At 43.5% G+C, this 20,677-nt stretch overlaps 1 protein-coding gene across 1 annotated transcript in view; it reads right to left on the bottom strand.

Moving 5' to 3' along the window:
• INTU (inturned planar cell polarity protein) overlaps positions 1-20,677 on the bottom strand; it is a 100,678-nt gene that overhangs the window by 59,036 nt on the left and 20,965 nt on the right. Inside the window, exons 2-4 of the mRNA XM_040330672.1 lie at positions 14,689-15,248; positions 9,703-9,788; positions 5,069-5,272 (exon numbers count right to left, since the gene is read on the bottom strand). Of these exons, the coding sequence (XP_040186606.1) occupies positions 5,069-5,272; positions 9,703-9,788; positions 14,689-15,248 (850 nt within the window). The remainder of the gene's footprint in view (positions 1-5,068; positions 5,273-9,702; positions 9,789-14,688; positions 15,249-20,677) is intronic.

Genomic DNA, 20,677 nt, shown 5'->3' with positions numbered 1-20,677 from the left:
GGAGGGAGACACCAACAATGCAGACTGCCATCAGACACGAGGAATTCTAATGCTGCCTGCCGCATATTGTGCCAACAAAAAAAGGCTGCATCCTCCTGCCGTCTTATGTTCACTTGATAGGATTTAGTGAACGTAAGCACAAACAACCAAGTTGCAGGTCTGGCAAATCTGAGTCATAAAGGCTTGGTAATGCACCCCGCATGAAGTGCTTACTATCCTGGTAGGGTGTACCCCAAAAAGAAACAGGGGGAAGCCCTCTCTATAAACCACAAGCCTGAATAATAACCTGATGAATCAACATTTGACAATAGTTGATTTAGACGCTGCCTGCCCCTTGCTGGGGCCTCCTGGTAGCGCACCAACATCAGTCTTCCGTATCCGAGCAGCCGCTTCAGATAGGTCTTGACCTCTCTTACTATAACGAGAGAGCGCATAGCCATTTTAATAGCCGATCTGAACACTGCCCGCCCCATCTAGGGGCTTTCTGGCAACAAAACGTTAGATCTTTAACTGCTCTTATCTTTATTAAGAGAAAGCAATAACCTCTCCTTCCGCGGATCAAGGTCCTGAAAAAAAGGAAAAGGAAGGCAAGAATATCTTAATTCAAATGAACACTGGATCCTTCTAGCCAATAAGGTTGGGTGAGTATTTAACATCACCCTTCTTGTACAAATAATTAAGTATGGCTCTATACAAAGAAAGTTGCCAATACTCTCTTGCGGAGGCAGCCGCAACCAAGAACACCAATTTCCTCTTTAGAAGGATAAAGGGAAATATTTATGGTGCATCAGCCCAAGGTGCTGACTCTGTAAGCCAGCATACTGGATCCAATCCTCCGAGCACAAGGGCGCCTTAACTGGCGGACTTATACCCGTCACCCCTTGTATAACGGCCCAGATCAAGAGTGTGCCGAGATCGGACCCTTGATGGAACTTAAGGCCAGCTCCATCTCTTTTCCAATGTAGAAAGGTAAGAATTTTACCTAGGACCTACTACCAAGGATTCCACCCCTTGGTTTCACACCAGGAATATGGGCCTTCCATATCCTAGGATATCTGGTCCTGGAGGCCAGCTGTCCTGTATGAATCAAGGTAACTGCCACTGATTATGTACGCCCCGATCCTCAAGAATGCAGGCTATAACAGCCAGACCATTAATACCCATGTATGCAAGACAGGATGTAACCCTGCAAAGCAGGCCTGGACAAGCTGTAAGGGACCCTGGGTCCTCTACGATCAGTTCTGCTGTCCCTGCGCAGTAAGGTTGTATGGGCTATGCTGGAGCAATTAAGCCAGCTTCCGTTCTCTTCTGATGTAGCATGGAAGCCACGAAGGTTGCGGCCCTGGGGGGAGATAACACATAAACCAGCGACAACTGGGCCCCTAGGGTCACTAAAAAATCTGTCCCGCATGCGGGTGGATCCTTTGGCCTTGACACAAAGTTGTTCAATCTCTTGTTGAACCTGGACGTCAACACCCTTTATGTGCAGGGTAACGTTTCTGTGACATTTGGTCAGAAAAAAGTCGGGGTGTAGAGGCCAATCTCCCGGACCCCATTGTTGATGGCTCCAGCGAATCGCCTGCCAATCTAGCATTCCATGAAATGACAATTGACAATAGGCAAGGCACAAGCTCTTCTCTGGTAACCAAAGTAAACCACTAGAGAGGCATAGTCAGATTGTATTCAGACAGAGCAACCCTGTAACCTAAACGTTCAGGTCCTTAAGCCGGATGCTCCATCCGTAGCTCTAGAAAGCTAGCAGATAAGGCTCCCTAGGAGCTTGACCACCTTCCCTGTGCCGTGGTCTCCTGTGGAAACAAGCCTCTCTGTTTGACCTAAATAACTTTGGGTAATCAAGGACCTGGTTTATCAGGTAACCATGTGTGCTCCCGCATCTTTATGCACTTAAGCATTTTTATGCGATTTTAGGCACTTTGCTGTGATTAAACACCCTTATGTGAACATATAAAATCATGCGAACAAAATAACATGTCTCTTTATGTGATCAACAATAAAACATGCTTTGTTACCGGTTTTTACCCCACATGCATTTTTAACATTCCAAACTCATGTACTTCATGCAAACATGTGGACTGCAAAGAGGCAGTTATGCTCTGCAGATGTGCGTCTCCGCAAACCTGCAACGTTAGCCATGTGCACAGCAGCAAATGTGCACCCCCCCTGTTGTGCATTCGGCTAGCCTGAAGCCAACACCAGGATGAGGACTTTAAAGAGACAGAGGCTCTGGCCGTCTAGGCTAAGTGAAGTTATATGCAGCTTGGATCTCTGAAAAGACTGCAGCTGCAACCAGAGCTTTTGGGGCTTCTGATAGTTTTCTCCTCATTAACACCTGTTATCTGTTCTCTGACAGTGAACCTTCATCCTCAGGTCTTTCAATCCCTTGTTTGAGGATTTAGAGCAGGGAAAGGGACACACCCTGTTTTCTGCTTGTGAGGCTGCTGTGAATATAGCAGTTAACCTCTTATAGACCTATACATGCAATGCAACAAAACATATGCAGAGTGCTGCAATGTTGGGGGAGGCTCACGCCTGACAGGGCTGATAGCTAATTATGTGAGCTATCTTAAGTCTCTACAGGGGAGGATAGTATCATGCAAGCATGATAAAAAGGGGCCACCAGATTTAGGTGGTGATACCCCTTTCTACCCCTGAACCCTCTTTTACGGGGAGACAAAAGAGTCCTAAGCAAAAAGCAGAGGAACTTTAACCCTGGTGCATCAACAGCTGAACTTAGTCTAGCAAATAATGCTTGCTAACACAGCTAGATGCCGAGTAGGTGTCTTAAATGAATCTGTATCCAATTTCCACAAGGTGCTTACGTGCTCAAGCTACCGTGTCCCCCTGGCTTTTCTGACGTCTGGGCCTTTTGAAGGGGCCGCCCTGCGTCTGCACCATGAGCCGGCGCACGTGCGCCAGTGGCAACCACGTCGTCCCCCCGCCTTGAAAGCGCGCCCCTCTCACGCACGCGCGCGTAGGGGAATGGTGGAGGCGGGGGGAGAGGGAGATCCCCCAAGGAGCCGTAGAGACTACGAGGGACCCCCCCCCCCCCCATCGTGGCAGAGCCTGAAGCGGAGGCAGTAAGCCGCACCCTAGATCAGCTAACCTTGAGCTTCCGTTCCTGGAAAGCATGGCAAGCGAAACACCCGGCATGTCCTCTTAGGGTCCTTCGTGGAAAACAGATAAGACATACTCATGTAGGGGTACCAACCTCCTGAATGGGAGATCTATGGGTATTACAGCCATCCTGTCTCAACAGACATAGTGGTTTCTTTGCCAAGGCACACATGCATTATAGGCAAGACCCAATAGCCCCTTCAGCGGAGGACTAGGACCCACTAGGGGAGGTATATGGGTGCCAGAGCCATCCTGTCTCAAAAGACTTTGTGGTTAAGTTGCCCATGCATAGAAGCATAAAATAGGCGAGACCCATAATCCCCAATGGAGAACCCACTGTCGGACCAAGTCCCATAGGTACCTCCGCTTACCTTTCCACGCTGCAGGGTATTGCAAAGCAAGAGGCCCAGCCTTCACCCCTCAACGCGGGCTTCGTCTCAGACCTTCAGGGACTGGGGTCCATAGCAGGTCACCTCTCCCCTGGACCTATATAGCACCCTGGCAACAGAAAAAATATTTGGTCTTTGACATCGACCAATGTACTGGAACCCAGGGTCCAGCTCTCCGAGAGAAGCATTATAGGCAAAACCTCGTTCTTCGTACCGAGGCCCGGGTACCGTCCACTTTGGCTATGAAGCACCTTGGACGGATCCGGATTTTATGGAGGCTTTTTACATCCAGCATGGATCCCTCCAGTGGAGCTCCTCAGAGCACATGTTAATTCGTGACCAACACCTTAGACACTGGTGAAAAAACTGAGGAGCTCCCAGTATGGGAGGGGTTATATAGGGAGGGAACTTCCTGTTCTAATTGATTACACCAGTGTCCAGCACCTGATGGTGGAATATAACCCAGATAGTAATGATTAAGACTCTGTGTCCCGTGATGTACGATAAAGAAAGCTGGTACTTCCACTCATTTGTCTTCTCCCGCCTCCGGTGCCACATTTGGCACCTTTCAAGGGGGAGCGGATCCCCGTTTTTGGCAGGTAGCCTGTCCCCATTTCCGGGATCCTGGGCTGCGGCGAATTACGTCAGCAGCTCTGCTCCCTCTTCCTTCCCCGGCCAGCGGTGCCTCGTGAATGCGCAGAAGGGACCCGGCGTGAAGCCGTAGTGCTGCACTGCAGGGTCACCTTACTGGCAATTGTGGCGGCAGCACCCGACAGCTAATGGAAACATCAGCTGCGGTGCTGACATTGCTGGACTCCAGGACAGGCAAGTGTCGGATTATTAAAAGTCAGCAGCACGTGAAGCTGCTGTTTTTTAAATTTTTTCAGGGGTGGGCAGACCTCCGCTTTAAAAGAGAAGCAAAGGAAAATTTGCAGACTTCAGTCCGCTCTCTGCTGAAAACGGGTCAAAGTAGTGCAAAACGAATTGCACTCCTGTGTTCCATAGGAGAAGTACAGCCAAACAAGCTTTGGCTATACTTCTCCTTTAACCACTTACCTACTGGGCACTTTTACCCTCTTTCTACCCAGGCAAATTTTCAGCTTTCAGCGCTCTCACACATTGAATGACAATTGTGCGGTCATGCAACACTGTACCCATATGAAATTATTGTAATTATTCGCTGTTCATCCATCCAGAAATCTTGTGAGCCGACAGTCCAGGAGGCAGAAAGCACAGGAAGTTATAAGTTAACATTGTTCCCATCTGAATCCATGTACTCTTAACTAACCTCCCCCTATGGAGAAGAGAGCCCTAACACTCCCTGTTCTAGAGCGATGACGCTGCTCAGTATAGCTACCACTTTAGGACAGCAAATGAGTTAATGGCAAGATCATAATGTGGGAAAAAGTATGGAAAAAACAATAATACAGTGACCCCATCCAAGGACAGGTAAGCTGCAATACTATAAATTTTTGTTTTTGTGTTTAAAAAACACTTTAAATATTAACAATACTAGCATAGCTAGTGAAAAAGAGCACTCTTACCTCTTCTTTTGATATGTCGGATTCCAGCCTCAGTGTGAGGTACATTGCTATATGAGGCACTCCTTGTACAACCTGCAGGTGGCTGGCATGTTCTTCACCCCAGATCAGCTTTGTTAGATGATCCATGGATGGTTGTGCCTCATAACTTAAACTCTGACGTTGGATTTGTGCATCAAACACAGTTGTTTCAAATGTCAATTTCACCTGTCAAAAAAACATTTTACAATGTGGTAAGTATTAATATTACATTTTAAAAAAAAGCAGTTACTTTAAAGAAAGTCTAATAATAGCACTTAAAAACATAAAACACTCAAGGCTAGGACCAATCACTTTATGAAATACACACACATAAATAAGAGTACAATCTTCATAACACCTGTGTGTAAAATAAACTGGGCTTCTAAAAAAAATTAAGCGGAACTAAAGTCCGTTCCGGTGATGCAACCATTGGCCATTGTTGCTGGCCACTGACAATATCTCCTCAGACTCCTGTGCCAGGTTTTAGGCCTCTTGATAGGAGTCGCGTCAACCCCGCCAGCCAATGCAACAAAAATCATGCAGGTTTCTGGCACGTGCGTGTGTGTCATATTCCTTTGTATACAACACATCCCCAGTACCTTTTTTTTTTTTTTTTTAAAAGGCCTACTTTGTCAGTTTCTTTACTTTAGAATGCAATATTAAACACTTATGGGTTACAGAGATGGAATGCCAAGGTGTCCCTATAAACCCACGTATCTCTCAAACTTTGTTGGCTCCTCAGACAATAAAGCCTCTGTACTGAAGGCTTTACAGCCAATAATTTAAAGATATACACTGGGAACACCCAAAGGAACGATCACAAAAATCTGATTTCTGGCTTGGACCGAGACTGATTCAGTTACTAACAATAAATTTTACTTTGAAAAGACAAAGTAAGACATAGTAATAAGTCTCTAATGCTTCCCGTCAACATGACTGCTCCACTGGACAGGAGGAATGTACCGAATATGCAGCCACTACAAGTTCAGCATCCAGTAAGACACTGTGGGGTTGATTTACTAAAACGGGAGAGTGCAAAATCTGATGTAGCACTGCATAGAAACTGATCAGCTTCCAGGTTTTGTTAATTGAACAAGCTGAAGTTAGAAGCCGATTGGCTACCAAGCACAGCAGAACCAGATTTTGCACTCTCCAGTTTTAGTAAATCAACTCCACTAAACCCAATAGCCATCTACTGCTATATGTAACTAAACAATGGGAATGCACATCGTTTTTAAATACAAACATTAGTGACAGGAAAGCTGGATTAAAATTCAGGAACCATACTTAAAAGTCTAAAGCAAAAATAAAAAAAGGGACAGTAGTAGCAATTAATAAAAAGTGGAACTCCTAATTCAGCCACAACTGTATCTTACTAGCCCTCCTGCTTTAACAGCAAAATCCTGATCCTAAGGTTTAGAGGCAACTTATGACCATTCCATTCTTGAAAATACCTGGATTCTTGTGCCTGGGGCGGACCCTTTTGTTTTGTGAATGAAGATATCTTAAACCTGGGTACACACGGGCCAAGTGTCGGGAGACATCGACCGGTTAGGGGGAAAAAACGAAACATTCGGCCTGTGCGCATTTCGGTCTGTCTGACAGAAGCCTATCGGCTTCGGTCGGATGTGCATGCTGGAAAACCACAAGAGGATCGCTCCCAATCCACACTCTCAGTCAATGGCAGAGAGTGCTGATCGTAGTGTTCTGGCAGGGGAGCCATTGCTGTCAGAACACAAAAGCTCAGCGGAGGAGATCGCTGTACATATGTCAAATAGTTAGTACAGCATCTCTAATTGGAGCTGAAGTTTTTTTTCCCCGTTTAATCTGATGGGTTGTACGAAAAAAAATGTGTAGTGTGTACCCAGATTAAAGCGTTTGTAACCCCCCCCCCCCCCCCCCAAAAAAATAATAATAATAATAATAATAATAATAATAATAATAATAATAATAATAATAATACTACAGCATGTATACCCTTATAGCAAGTTAAACAGCACTGTGCTTGTGCTGTCTAACCTGCCCCTCTCTAAGTTGTAAAAAAAATCTGGCTGATCCTGCAAGTTCCTGTGTCCCCGCTGTGTACTTACCACAATAAAAATGGCTGCAGAGCCCCGATTAGCATTGTCCCTTTATGTGCCTCCATCATTCGCAGCTCTCCTCTGTTCCCCTCACCCCCTCCCTCCCTGCCAGCTCTGTGTTTGCGTCTCTATCTCTGCCAAACTTGCCGCTTTTCGTAGACAAATGGTCACTGCCAGCACCTCTATTATATCTAGGCATAATACAAAGGGTAGATGTTTTTTTCTTTTTTTTAAAACTAAGCTTGTAAATACCTTTTTTTAGCTATATTTAGGCCGGTCACGCGACTCCCAGCCAGTCTCCTACTCAATCCAGGTGTGCAGCGGGAGGGGCTGACGCAAGAGGGAGATATTGGCCCCTCCAACTGTAGCCCTGATCAGAGTAGGTTACTGGCCAGGAGTCACGTGACCAGCCTGAATACAACTGGGAAAAAAAGGGTATATACAAGCTTGGTTTTTAATAAAACACTTGCCCTGCGTGTTATGTCTCTAGATATAATAGGAGGGTCTGGCAGTGAATTACACTTTCAAGGTAACAACCACTTTAAAGTGATTGTAACAGCTTGTTTAGCTTTTAAATAACAAACATGTCATACTTACCTGCTCTGTGCAAGGGTTTTGCACAGAGTGGCCCAGATCTTCCTTTTCTGGGGACCCCCCGGGGCGTTTCTGGCCCCTCCACTCCATTGGGTGCTCTCACGGAGAGAGACGTTTTCCATCGGCACACCCTTGCGGGCGCGCTCCCGAGTTGACACAGACAGCAGAACTCAGCACCACCCTGACTCCCGTGTTTGATTGACAGTAGCAGGAGTCAATGGCTCCTGCTGCTATCAATCTATCCAATGAGAACCCGAGACAGCCACTGGAGCTGCTGGGCTTGTGCTTGTCGCTGGAGCGAACTGGTTCAGGTAAGAAAAAGGAGGGGCTTTGGGGGGAGCTGCAGCACAGAAGGTTTTTCACCTTAATGTAAAGAATGCATTAAGGTAAAAAACCTTAAGACTTTACAACAGCTTTAAGGAGAGGTGTATTACATTTTAAAGGAGTTCAGTTAGTAGACATGTATCCAATGTATTAAACTACTTTGTAAAGAAAAAAAAGTATATAAAAGAGGTTGAGAGGGCCAATTAAAAATAAGGGCTCATGTGCATGCTCAAGCATGCCTATAATCTCTAAGGGCTCTTGCGCACGGGTGCTTGAGATCCTTTAACCACTTCAGCCCGGGAGGATTTGGCTGCCCAATGACGGGCCATTTTTTGCAATTCGGCATCTTCTTTCTTGTATCGCCGCTCCGGCGTTGTGACTGGCTGGACCGGCGATGATTACGGCATTGACTGCCCAATAACCCATTCACAAAAATGGCACGCTCAGTGCGCCTGCGCCGTAGACATCGGTGCAGTCGTTACTGCAAATATTTCCCTAACCGTGTAGGTTAAGGAGATATTTCTTGCACCTACAGGTAATCCTTAGAGCCGGTTTACACAGGGGCGGCACGACTTTGGGGGCGACTAGGCCAGGCGACATGAAGACGACATCCAAGGCGACTTGCAAAATGACTTCTGTATGCAGGTCGCCCCCGAAGTAGTACAAGAACCTTTTTCTAAGTCGGAGCGACTTGCGTCGCTCCTATTAGAACGGTTCTATTCACTAGAATGGGACGCGACTTGTCAGGCGGCTGCGTCGCCTGACGAGTCGCCCCAGCGTGAACCGGGTCTGAATCTAAGCTTACCTGTAGGTGCAAGTTGTAAGGAGGGGTTTACAATCACTTTAAGTAACACCCTTTTATAATTAACTGTCTGCTGGTCACCTATTTAATGAATAATTAGACTCACCTGTAGTTGAATTCATGTTAATTTAGATTTTGTTGTCTAAAATTTAGCTTTGCTCCCAAAAATTTCATCGAGATGCATTCATTTATGTTGAGCACTGTATATGTTATGGGACTGCTATTTCACCATTTGATGCACATTATTCATGATTTATTATGAGTTAACTTTATATTGCACACACATTTTTGCATTGATCACTACAGAGATATTGGTTTTGCACATCTTTTAGATTATTTTTGTAATTTTTTTGTGTCCGAAAATATCGGTCGCTGCATTTTTTTTTGCAGCAAGTGCACATTTTTTTTTTTTTTTTTTTTTTGTGTTTAGGCCTGGTTCACACTGGTACATCTCAAATCGCATCTCAAATCGGCAGCATTTGCCGGCAATGGCACCATCCTAATCGGTGCGACGCCGCATCTGCGGCGCTGCACCGATTTCAAAAAGATGTCTCTGAAATCGCGGCCGAAATCAGGACTGCCAGCGGGAGTGAAATCGTGCGAGTTCAGCTGAACTCGCACGGCTTCACTCCTGCAGCCCAGTGTGAACCTGGGCTAAAGCTAGATTGATGTGCCTTGCCCCTCCAGTCACCAAAAGGATATAAATCTGGTGCATGTATTCAACCAAAAATACTATATCACATTTTCAAGGCTTATTACAGTTCTGGGGTTATTTCGGACAAAAACATATGTGTAGTGAAATTAGATATTTTTACCTGCATGGGTCCTGGTATACAAGATAAAACTCTTTCAATGTTTTCTGCACTGACTTCCACATCATTAACTGCAATTAGAGTATCGCCTGTCAAAAAGGAATAAACAAACAGTAAAAATGTACGCAATAAGACCAAGTGTTTATCCCTGCTAAGTATGTTCATTATTCTCCACAATTAGAATTGATCCGTAATCCATGTTCAGATGGTCATCGCTAGAACCGCATAAATTTTTCGCACAGTATTCTAATTCGTCATAAATCTGATGCTAAAGTGGATTGTGTGATATGTCAAACTTCTGACTGCTGGATGTAGCTGTATGTTGTCATTACTTAACCACTTGCTTACTGGGCACAAATATCCCCTTCCTGCCCAGGCGAAATTTCAGCATTCGGCACTGTCACGCTTTGAATGACAATTGCGCGGTCGTGCGACGTGGCTCCCAAACAAAATTGACGTCCCTTTTTTCCTACAAAAAGAGCTTTCTTTTGGTGGTATTTGATCACCTGTGCGGTTTTTATTTTTTTGCGCTATAAATAAAAATAGAGCGACAATTTTGAAAAAAATAAATAAATAAAAAATTAAAAAAAAACACAATATTTTTTAGTTTTTGCTATAATAAATATCCCATTTTAAAAAAATATATATTTTTTTTCAGTTTAGTCCGATACGTATTCTTCTACATATTTTTGGTAAAAAAAAAAAAAAAAAAAAAAAAGCACAATAAGCGTATAGTGATTGGTTTTCGCAAACGTTTTAACGCCTACAAAATAGGGGATAGAATTATTACTTTTTTTTTTATTATTTTTTTGTTTTTTTACTAGTAATGGCGGCGATCTGCGATTTTTGTCACGACTGCAATATTACGGCGGACACATCGGACACTTTTGACACATTTTTGGGACCATTCACATTTATACAGCGAACAGTGCTATAAAAATGCACTGGTTACTGTATAAATGTTACTGGCAGGGAAGGGGTTAACACTAGGGGGCATCAAGGGGTTAAAAATGTACCCTGGGAGTGACTTTTACTGTGGGGGAGGAGGACTGACTGGGGGAGGTGACTATTGTTGTCCCTATGTACAAGGTACACACCATTGGTCTCCTCTCCCTGACAGGACGTGGAGCTCTGTGTTTACACACAGAGCTCCACGTCCCTGGCCCTGTGACTGCCGATCGCGGGTGCTTGGCGGGCATCGCGGCCACCAGGCACGCGCATCGGCACCTGTGTGACGCGGCGTGCACGCGCCGCCAGTGGCGCACGGCCGTATATAGACCGCCCCCCTCGCGGTCTATAGTCGGCCGCAAGGTGGGAAGTAGTTAAAGTATAAATTAAAAGTCAAGACTTTTTTCATTTTTTTTTAGATTTGGAGTGGAGAGGGATTAGAAAGCTTGTCAGTTTTTATCGCCATCTGTGCCCCCGTTAAGGAGATTCACCTTTTCTATTTGTCCGGTTTACCATTATTATTATTAAAAGGAAAAAGCAAAGAAAATCCCAAATGATGGGTTGTCCTCAGAAAAATAATAGGAAGGGAATATCTTCTAATGAGGGCACTAGTTCTGGTGACCTGGCGGTCCCCAAGGAATGACCTGTAGGGGGTTTTCCCCACTTTCTGTTTGGCTATGGGACAGGAAGTGAAGGGAAATCTCATCAATTGGACACAGATGGCGAAAAAAATAAAAACTTCCTTCCCTGCCCTATCCAAAATGAAAAAGTAAGTGTTGCCTATAGTTATACTTTAATATACATCCTGATGAGGATGATGTCCTGAATGTCAATAATGCTCTTTGGCATGGGAAAAGTGCACTTTGTAATGTGTAAAGCTAAAATGAAATTCTGCATTAAATAACTGTACTAGTTGGTTAGTTTACCTAGTTTTGAAACAAACCAATAACCTAAAATTAAAGTGGTTGTAAACCCTTTACAACCACTTTATGATACAGGTACGTTTTTATTAAGGCTAACCTGTATCTACCCAGGATATCTCCTAAACCTGCATGGTTTAGGAGATATCCCCTGTCCCCTGCATGCGTCAATGTCATCGGCACATGCGCACTGGGGAAAACTGAAGCAACTGCACCTATGTGCCATTGCTTCAGTCCGTGTGCTGTTGCCGGCAGCTCCCACACGCATGTGTGGGAGTGATGTCATCGTGGCTCCGGCTAATCATATCCAGAAGTAAGCACCGGGAGAAATGTTGACGGCTGGAGGGGGAGACGTGGATCGCTGCAGGGGCTTTGATCTGAGGGAAGTAATACATAATGAGCTAGTATGCTATGCATGCTAGCTCATTATGCCTTTGTCTTGCATGTTTTTTTTTTTTTTTAGGGTTTACTTCCTCTTTAAAAGCAAGTGCTAGACAAATCTGATGACCCAGTCAAAAAAAATAATAATCTGCTATTCAAAGCTTGCTCTATTGTTAAAACACATGTTCCCCAGGCTTGTACAGGTTTATATCTAAATTGTAAAGTCACTTGATGCTTCACCTAAGTACTACAGAACACCTATACGCATCAGCGGGAATGAAAAGATTTCTATTCATACCATGCATGCTATAGCTGAGCAAGCATACACGTTACCAGGACACTGTGAAGCTAAACATGTGCTCAGAGGAATGGGCTATTAACGTAACAGAAGATAACTTATATGAGTACACAAGTTTAAATTCCTAATATGTCAGCTGATTTTATGAACCTTAAAGCTGAACTCCAGGAATTTGACAAAAACAAAGAGGTTTGTGGTTCAAAAAAAAATGTAATCTGATTTACATTGAACCCTATGGGAAAATTTGGCTCGGTTTGCGACCAGAGTCGTTTCACGAATTAAGTTTGTGAATTTATACATTATTTTCACACACGATAGTCTGCATACACGGTAGGAGGGTACATTTTTAAGATTAGTTAGGTTTCTAATTTAACATTTGCAGTGCAGAGTTGTTCTTGCCACATTCCCAAAGTTCAGGCTTTGTTTGTCTCTAACCACTTAAGCCCCGGACCATATTGCTGGTCAAAGACCAGGCCACCTTTTGCGATTCGGCACTGCGTCGCTTTAACTGACAATTGCGCGGTTGTGCGACGTGGCTCCCAAACAAAATTGGCGTCCTTTTTTTCCCACAAATAGAGCTTTCTTTTGGTGGCATTGGATCACCTCTGCGATTTTTATTTTTTCGCGCTAACAAAAATAGAGCGACAATTTTGAAAAAAAATAATATTTTTTACTGTTTGCTATAATAAATATTCCCCATAAATATATATAAAAAAAAAACAAAAAAAAAAAAACGAAATTTCTCAGTTTAGGCCGATACGTATTTTTCTACATATTTTTCGTAAAAAAAAAAAAAAAATCGCAACAAACGTTTAACGATTGGTTTGCACAAAAGTTATAGCGTTTACAAAATAGGGGATAGTTTGGCATTTTTATTATTTTTTTTTTTACTAGTAATGGCGGCGATCAGCAATTTTTAAATCGGTACTGCGACATTATGGCGAACACTTTTGACACATTTTTGGGACCATTGCCATTTTTATAGCGATCAGTGCTATAAAAATGCATTGATTACTATAAAAATGCCACTGGCAGGGAAGGGGTTAACACTAGGGGGCGAGAAAGGGGGTTAAGTATGTTCCCTGGGTGTGTTCTAACTGAAGGGGGCTGGGACTGACTTGGGTAAATGACTGATCGCTGTTCATACATTGTATGAACAGACGATCAGGCATTTCTCCCCCTGACAGGACCGGGAGCTGTGTGTTTACACACACAGCTCCCGGTTCTTGCTCTGTAACGAGCGATCGCGGGTGCCTGGCGGTGATCGGGCACGCGCGTCAGGGGCGAGCATGGGTGTGCGCACCCCTATTGGCTGAACGGCGAGATGACGTAGATCTACGTGATCTCGCCCAGCAGAGCCGGCCTGCCGCCGTATAACTGGGCGGCTGGTCGGCAAGCAGTTAAAAATAATATATGTTTTACTTTATTATATTAACCATTTCAGCACCAGGCCAATTCTGACACTTCTCAAATAAAAAAAAGATTTTTTACAGTAAGCAGAGGTCCAAGAGAATAAAATGAAAGATGTTGCAATTTTTTATGCACAGGGTATTTGCGAAGCGGTTTTTCAACTGCAATTTTTTGGGTAAAAATAAACACTTTATTGAATTTTATTGCAACACAATACCCAATTTGTTGGAAAAAATAAAAAAAGATGTTGTTACGCCAAGTAAATAGAATACCTAGCATGTGATATTATAAGAGAAATCCTCCCCAAAGAAACAATAACAAAAAAAAAAGGAAATGAGGGAAGGAAGGAAGGTAGGTGTACTACAGTTTTGTACACCTCACCTTAACGCAAACAACCTTCCAACCTTGATTTCCCCAGAGTGGTAGTTTTTATCTGCAGTGTATTATGCTTTGTTTCATACTACTGTATTTGCCGGTGTATAAAACCCCCCTAATTTTAAATATAAGACGACCCCCTTTCCGACGCTTCATATTTCTTCCTTCTGGGGCCATACTCTTCTCCATCCTTGCTGGAGCCATATTCTTCTTCCTTCTTGCTTTAGCGAATCACGGCGAGCGATGTATTCTATTATTAATGAATACAAAGCCTGCTTGGATTGGCAGAGTCTGTAACATCATCAGCTCACGCCTCTCTGACTCTCAAAGCCAATCTGAGCAGGCTACTGTATGTAGCCTGCTCAGATTGGCAGAGGTTGTTACTCCTCTCTGAGAAGGCTCTGTGTTCATTTGAATACATCGCTCACCGGGATTGGCTAAGCGTCATATACTGTATGTAGCCGAAGCTGCATTACCGCAAATCCAGCAGGCATCCGAGCAGCTGACCCGGCGTATAGGACGACCCCTGCTGTTTGGCCAGTTTTTTTAAGTGTAAAAGATAGTCTTATACGTCAGCAAATACAGTACTTAAAATGAATAAAGACTTCAGGCGCTTTGATGAAAGTAAAGAAATTTGCTGAAATAAATGATACTTACCAATACAGATTTGGTGACTTCTGACAGCTGGACTTTCTGGGATAAAACCATGTATAACAAGTTTCTCATGGCTTGTCAATTTATGCACTGCATCAAACTTGTCCTGTCTTTCCATAAGCTTACTGGTCCTTGAGGACTGATGCACAATCCCAATTAGAGCCTGCAGCAGGTTAAGCTTCTCATATGGTCCATTTTCAAGCAAACGGTTTGGATTGACATACAGACAAACATCTTTGTACTGCTGATGTAGGCTCATTCCACTTTTATGGCTGGGCTGGTGTTTGAGGATGGATGTTGGCCCTGCTTGGCTATTTAATCTTGCAGATCTTTTCTTGCCAATGTGTTTATTTTTCAATATTTTAGCAAGTCTCTTAAACCGTGGCTCAGTCTTTTTATCTTTCTTGACATCTTCTGATATTACTTCTGCCTCATTTTCACAAAAGCGCACATGGTTTACACCTTGTGAATTCAACAGACTTTCTTCCTCTCCTTCACTCAGCTCAAGATAGAAGAGCTCTCCATTTCTTTGTACACTTTCCAACCACTCTGGCTCCAAGTCACTACCAGGAAAAGAAAGATGTGTCATCAGCAATTACATTTGTTTTCAATTAAAAATCATAAGAAATACATGAAAAACAAAAGCATTTCTTAATAACTAAAGTGATTCAAACTTTATTTTTATTAAAAAAAGATGATATTAAAAACGTACCTACCCTGCGTGATGGTTTTGCACAGAGCAGCCCTGAACCTCACTTCTGGGGTCTTCCGTTAGTGCTTTGACGTCGGCAAAGTGGTTGTAGAATCCTGACTGGACGTCATATGACGTCCTCAGGATTCTGAGCCGCTGCGAGCCCCCGGGGGCGCGCATCGCGGCGATCGTTGTTGCAGGGTGTCAGTCTGACACCCCGCAACACCGATCTTGGTAAAGAGTCTCTCACGGAGACTCTTTACCACGTGATCACCAGTAGTTCCTGTACTACTTTTTGCGATTTCGGCCGCGATTTACATTAAATTGCAGCTGAAATCGCGGCAAAATCGTGCATTTTACCGCGATTTTGAATTCGCAGCAGTGTGAACCTAGGCTAAAAGAATAATAATTCCATAAAAATATCCCATCGTTTTAGACACTATAACTTTTGTGCAACCCAATCAATATAGGATTACTGTGATTTTTTTTATACCAAAAATATGTAGCAGAATACATGTAAGGTAAGCATAAATTGATAAAGAAATAAAAAAATGTACATTGGTTATTGGATAGGTTTTATTTTTTGGTTTATAGTGCAAAAAAAAGAAAAAAAAAAAAAAAAAAAAAAAAAAAAAAAACACGACAGAGTTGATCAAATACCACCATAAGAAAGCTCTATTTGTGGGGAAAAAAGGACATACATTTAATTTGGGTAAAACATCGCACAGCCACACAAATGTCTATTAAATTAATGTAGTGCCGTATCGCAAAAAAATGGCCTGGTCATGAAGTTGTTGGGGGGGGGGGGGGCGGACTAAACCTCCTGGAACTCGAAAAAAAAATGTGTTTACTTCCATCCTGGCCCGGAGGTGAAGTTATGACGTCGGTCCAGTCCAAGGCTGTAGAGGTGATCAAAGATGATCTGGTCTTTTATCATCTCTGTGACCAGCAAGCCACACCATCAGATCGTTTTTGGGCATGGCAGTAAAAAAGGTAAGCCAGAGAAACACGAGAAAGCCAGCTGCCAGCTTTTTGCAATCATTGCTAAAAGATAAGGCTCTGGCAAACACACCAGCAGCAGCGCCTCACGTCAAGTTTCAGAATGTAAAGCAACCAAGTTGCTGCCCTTATGTTCTGCATTTGCCCAATTGGAAAACATGCAAGAAGTTGATGGGATGGTTGGCTCATAACCGATAACCCCATGGCCACCAGGCAGAAGCACCAACCACCAAGCCACTGTGCTGCCCCTGCAAAATACGGTTATACCCCTGTACCAACATTCCTTGTGGCACAAATACACACAACACATAAATACAGCAATATAAACTATCATCTCCCCTACACATGAGGCCACAAAAAAGGTAAAACATTTTGATACAGGATAAACACCACCACAAAATGCATAAAGTAAAACCCATGACCTGCAGAGTTAGGGTTACAAATTTATTGCAACACTCCACAGAGTTTCTATCCATGTGCAAGGAAGCTCTGAAGATGTGCACTGCGAGAGAGCACTGTGGTACAAGATAGCACTCATAAGTAAAAACCTGTAGCATTAAAGGTTCTAGCATTACGCTAGTGCTGCAGAGCAAGCCCATGACATTCTCTATATGTTCTAAATAGAGGACACAATCACTACAAGAAAGCCATGCAGAGGCCCAAAACTGTGATCTAGGATGGAACACCAAAAGAGCACAAGAATCACCCATGGCCTGTCAGTCCTGGTGTTAAAACACTAATTGGCTGCAGAACTCTGTTTACCAAGCTGTATAAAACATTACCTAGATGGTTAACACTGTGGAATAGGATTGACATCAGAAATGCACGAGTACAACACATATCTTGGCAAGGGCTTTTTAGTTTAACCGGCTGCAACACCAGACTAAACCAAGTAGGTAGGTACAACAACCTCCATCGTACCCGTGTCCTGCTGGTGCCAAGGGCACCTGTATCCGCCTGAGCCGTAGTCTGCATTGAGCCCAAAATGCAGTATTAGCTCCTCCACCTGTAGCCTCTTGACAGCCTATGCTGGAAGGAAATGCTATTAAAAAAAGGCACCAGCTAGCCCTTCCCCTACTCCTGTGCCGAAAAAGAGGCTTGGAAGCAGAGAGGTGCCTGGAAATTACTTTGTCCTTACTAGGATTACTGCCGTGCATCATCCGATCACACAGAAACACAGACAGGCCACAACCCAACATAGCTACTGTGCGAGCCCACGCCCAAAAATGTCTTATGGTGCAGACAGTGCACGCACCCAGACACATGGCCTGGGAACCCACGCTGCCTGTCCAGTTCCTGTCAAGGGGGTATGCCACTTCCAGTCATGGCCTTCGCCAGGCACAGAAGGAGAAAAAGAACCAAGCTACTACCTTCCTCTCTGGAGTGGTCATCTTGCAGAAAATCCTACTAGCTGCTCCCAGTGGAGTCAAGTAGGTAAAGGTGTGGGTGGAACAAAAAAAAAAATCCAGAGAAAGGAGGTCTCCCTCACCCAGGTTCCAGATGATCCATCACCTTCGTCTGGAGGAAACACAAAAAACGGACCAGTTCACCAGAGGAACTGCCTTTTTAAAGTGTATTGGTGATGAGTTTCCTGTTTGTCGGAGGAGGGGCTTCTCTCATGGGCTGTCCTGGAAGACGACTATGGAAATAAGTGCCTATACCTTTTAAAATCCAGTAATACACTGTGCCACCCTGCTCTGCACATGCTCAGTTGCATCCTATTTTTAGGCACTGTGCCAAATTTGTAGAGGCAGATCTTACTGATGTTCAAGGGCTCTGGGCTTTAGCAAAATGGCAGCCTCCAGAAAGAAGGGGAAAGGGAATAGCAGCTCCAGGTGGGAACCCAGATGAATATCCTCCGTTGCAGACAACTCAGGTGCAGGCAATGCACTTCGCAAAGCAGGAACAAAGATCGTCTCTGGACAGCCGCACTCTGAACAAATTGTAGCCATTTATTAGAAGGACAGCACTACAAGTCACAGCAAAATAAAATAAAACCTGACTGCTGACGCGTTTCGCACTGAAACTAGTGCTTAGTCATAGCTGTCCTTTTAATAAAAGGCTACAATTTGTTCAGAGTGCGGCTGTCCAGAGACAATCTTTGTTCCAGCAAGAAGAAAAAGGAAAAACACTGGAGGCAAATAACAGCACACACTCATTTTTGTAGTAGATTTATTAATGTGGAATATATGTTCCTTGCTAAAGAACATTATTTTTTATCAAGTTGTTATGTGTAAAGTTCCAATTCATTCTTGTTTGCATTTTCTGTCCTGTTTTGCCAACGTAGGATTTGTTGTTGCATTTTTTGCATTGGATGATGCACACTAGACTAGAGGTACAATTGCATGATCCTGTAATATTAAAAGTCGTGTGTGTCATTTTTTAACCCTTTTTACTGCCATGGGGTATGGACCTGATAGCAGAGGGTTTTACACACCCTGCCGGTGGCTGCAGCCGCTGGAAGTGTGTGTATATCTGAGAAGCCGACTGCTGGCTGACAGGTGGAAGTGATCAAGTAGCTGGGTAGCCGCCTGATTGATTTCAAACACCCCCAGCAACAGTCGACACACCAGGGACCAGCATTGCGAGCGCTACCAGGTAGAGGGGAGGGTGCCAAGCAGACAAGCGCCAGCTTTACGCCCCTTCTTATTGCTGACCCATGTAAAAACGTCACTTACGGGTCCCCCTGTGTCACTTTTATTAGCCAGCATGGCTTGGAAGAATCAAATGCATTTTTTTTAGATTCATTGACGGGCAAATGAGACCTCTGAGGCAGCCCCCCCATGCTTCTCTCATGTCAGAGAAGCTTTATGCAGAGGGATAGGCACAAGAAGAGGTCTAGGTCCATCTATGGCATGCTATCTATTTATTTCAGTTACTTACTGTATATATATCTAAAGTCCCCAACTCCCATTTATTCATACACATACTAGGGCAAACTTGGACAGGATACAATTAACCTACCAGCATGTCTTTGGCGTGTGGAAGGAAACTGAAGTATCTGGAGGAAACTGGCACAGGGAGAACATGCAAACTCCAGACAGGTAGTGCCGTGGTTGAGATTTGAATGGACAACCCTTGTGCTGCCAGGCGAAAGTACTAACCACTTTTGCAGAAGTATACAAAATATGACTTACCGTAAGTGTTAACAAAATAATATGAAAGGACCACAAAGTGTTTGCACTATGAGAGTAATGTCAGCTTGATTCATTTTATGACCTGACATTTTCCCATGAATAAATGTGTAGAACTCGGCGCCAAATGAATGTTTTAGGTATATTGGTTGCCTGGCACCTGGGGTTTGTGCAGCACTGCAAAGTTTTATTATAGCACAACAATCAATAAGACAAATACGTGTCAAAAGAAAAAAAAATATTAATAGGCTTTAATACAGTCAAGATGAGACCAAAGAATATGATCCAATTGTCTGAATGTGTCATATTTTAGTATAATAAATTGTGATTTTGTCATCTATAAAAAAAGCCCTTCATGGTGACAGCTGGCTTTTCACTTTTGTGTACATAGCATTCCATTACATCCTTGTACAGCCGATTTCAGGCCTTTTCTACTCAACACTTCTCAATACTCAGCTTTTCTAAGTGCATAAGAATTATACAGAGTGAAGATTTGGCTTACTGTTTTATTTTTATTTTACATAAACCATGGGAATGAAAAACAGATGCCCCTCCAGAGACAGAAACAGCTCATATAAGCATTTTAGTATTCAACCACTGCTAAGGCAGCGTTTACACAGCACAACCTCATTCATTTGTGGCTTTCAGATGGCAGACTGAATAAACAAGCATGTCCACATGGGCTGGGGACCCTTTAGAAATGTACAGCGTGAATGACATCTCCCTAATTCTATTGCTGCCTTTCCCTAGACAAGACTCGGCTTACTTTGTGTGTCTTAAAGCACTAGGACCAAACAAATTCACGGTTCTGTTGCAGTGAGCTTATCCAGTTTGACATCATAAACAGCTTAAATGCTGGAAAACGGTTTGATATACAAAAGATCATAATACTCGCAACAAAATGCAGACACACTGCACAAATGGTATATTGCAGTCCCACAGTTATTTTTTTTATTTTTTTTTTTAACAAATTACCATTTCCCATTTCTATTAGAATTTGCAGATGTTTCTGCCAACTAGAAAATTAAGCTTACAAAAACGCCATCCAACCTTTTTTTTCCCCCCCAACAATAATAATGTAAAAACCCCAACATGGGTCCCATCCCCTTCCTACTGCATCTAAAAGAGGAAAAAACAAAAAACAAAAAAAAAAACGCATGTTTGGGGG

The sequence above is a fragment of the Rana temporaria genome, chromosome 1 (genome assembly GCF_905171775.1).
Source record: "Rana temporaria chromosome 1, aRanTem1.1, whole genome shotgun sequence".
Lineage (NCBI taxonomy): Eukaryota > Metazoa > Chordata > Amphibia > Anura > Ranidae > Rana > Rana temporaria.
The sequence above is the reverse complement of the archived record's forward strand: the minus strand, read 5'-3'. Positions and strand labels throughout refer to the sequence as shown.